Source organism: Perkinsus marinus (genome assembly GCF_000006405.1).
Source record: "Perkinsus marinus ATCC 50983 genomic scaffold scf_1104296958670, whole genome shotgun sequence".
Taxonomy (NCBI): domain Eukaryota; phylum Perkinsozoa; order Perkinsida; family Perkinsidae; genus Perkinsus; species Perkinsus marinus.
Genome location: NW_003206679.1, coordinates 1 through 1,233, shown reverse-complemented (window position 1 = coordinate 1,233; position 1,233 = coordinate 1). Strand labels below are relative to the sequence as shown.

General features: G+C 47.5%; 1 protein-coding gene across 1 annotated transcript; it reads right to left on the bottom strand.

Annotated features, from left to right (window-relative positions):
* Positions 1-68: 68 nt before the first annotated feature.
* Positions 69-1,016, bottom strand: Pmar_PMAR028765 (hypothetical protein; the record flags this gene model as incomplete). Its single annotated transcript, XM_002774222.1, has 1 exon — positions 69-1,016. One exon carries the CDS (start codon positions 1,014-1,016, stop codon positions 69-71), a length of 948 nt encoding a protein of 315 aa, XP_002774268.1.
* Positions 1,017-1,233: the final 217 nt, after the last annotated feature.

Genomic DNA, 1,233 nt, shown 5'->3' with positions numbered 1-1,233 from the left:
GGAGAGTTCTTATCATTCCTCTACTTGTCACTCAACACACACATACTATTTGGACAGCACATCATGCTTCACTCATCAGACTCCTCATCTTCAGCAGGAGGCTCAAAAATCGATTTCAATTCTTCACATAAAAGGCGAAAATCAGTTCGGACATCGGGAGCTTTAGTGCGGAGGTCATATATTTCTACTCGGAGATCAAGGGAGATCAGGAACATAGAGGTATCCAAGAAATCGAGAACTTCAACTAGCTGTGAAATTCTCGCCTCGAGCGGGTCCAAGGTTTGCTTGTCGATGTTCTCAACCGTGCGGAGGAGTCGCTCAGCTTCGTAATCATTCTCTGGAGTATTGAAATGTTTATCGAGCGACCTATAAGCATCCCTTATATCTTCGGTATTCCTCTGTAGTTCTTGTGACATCGCAAGAAGGCAGTCGGTGCTCGCTTGACTAATCATCGCGGACAGCTTCCTCGTTGCGATACTGGTGTCGACGAAAAAGAGCCTCGTCTGAATACCTCCAGGACAAACTCGACCCACTTCTTCTAAGCGTTGCGCACACTGACTTAAGAAGTCACGAACAATATTGAGGTCAACCTCCTCCGCACTTTCCGGTGGGATGAGTTCAGCAATCAACTCCTCGTAAGCACTGTATGCATCGACAACCTTCAGAGCTTCTTGAAGATCCTCGAGTAAGACGCGTCTCAAACGCTCCTTAGAACTCATCACCAACTCCGAGTCGAGAGCAAACAAATGCTCTTCCGGTATCTCCGGTTGAGGGAAGAGTTCTGGTTCAATACTGCTGAAGGTCGATGCCAAAGATTCGAGGCCCTCAATGAAAGAATCGAAAGTCTCAAGGATCTCGCTCTGACTTGGGGACAGAACCACTTGTCCAGCAGCGGAAAGGTCTATTTCGATTTGTAACTCCGGAAGGAGCCTCGCTTCTTCTACTGCTTCAACCCACTCTTCAAGGGAGGTCTCCGCCCATCTTGAGAGCTCATGGCCGATCATGACGTCAAACATGTGGCACACACTGTGCTGTTGAGATTGCAAGTGAATTGTCCTATCTTCTCGTAAAAAGTCAAACGTGCCGACTAGATTGTCGAGAAAATTGCGAATGACAAATTCCCTCCAATGTCGGTTAACAATTTCAGACACTCTCTCTTGATGGACGCTCATCTGCTTGACGAATCGGGAGAAGGTCAAAGTGAGACAGAAAGCGGCAGCTCGGTGAGGCTCA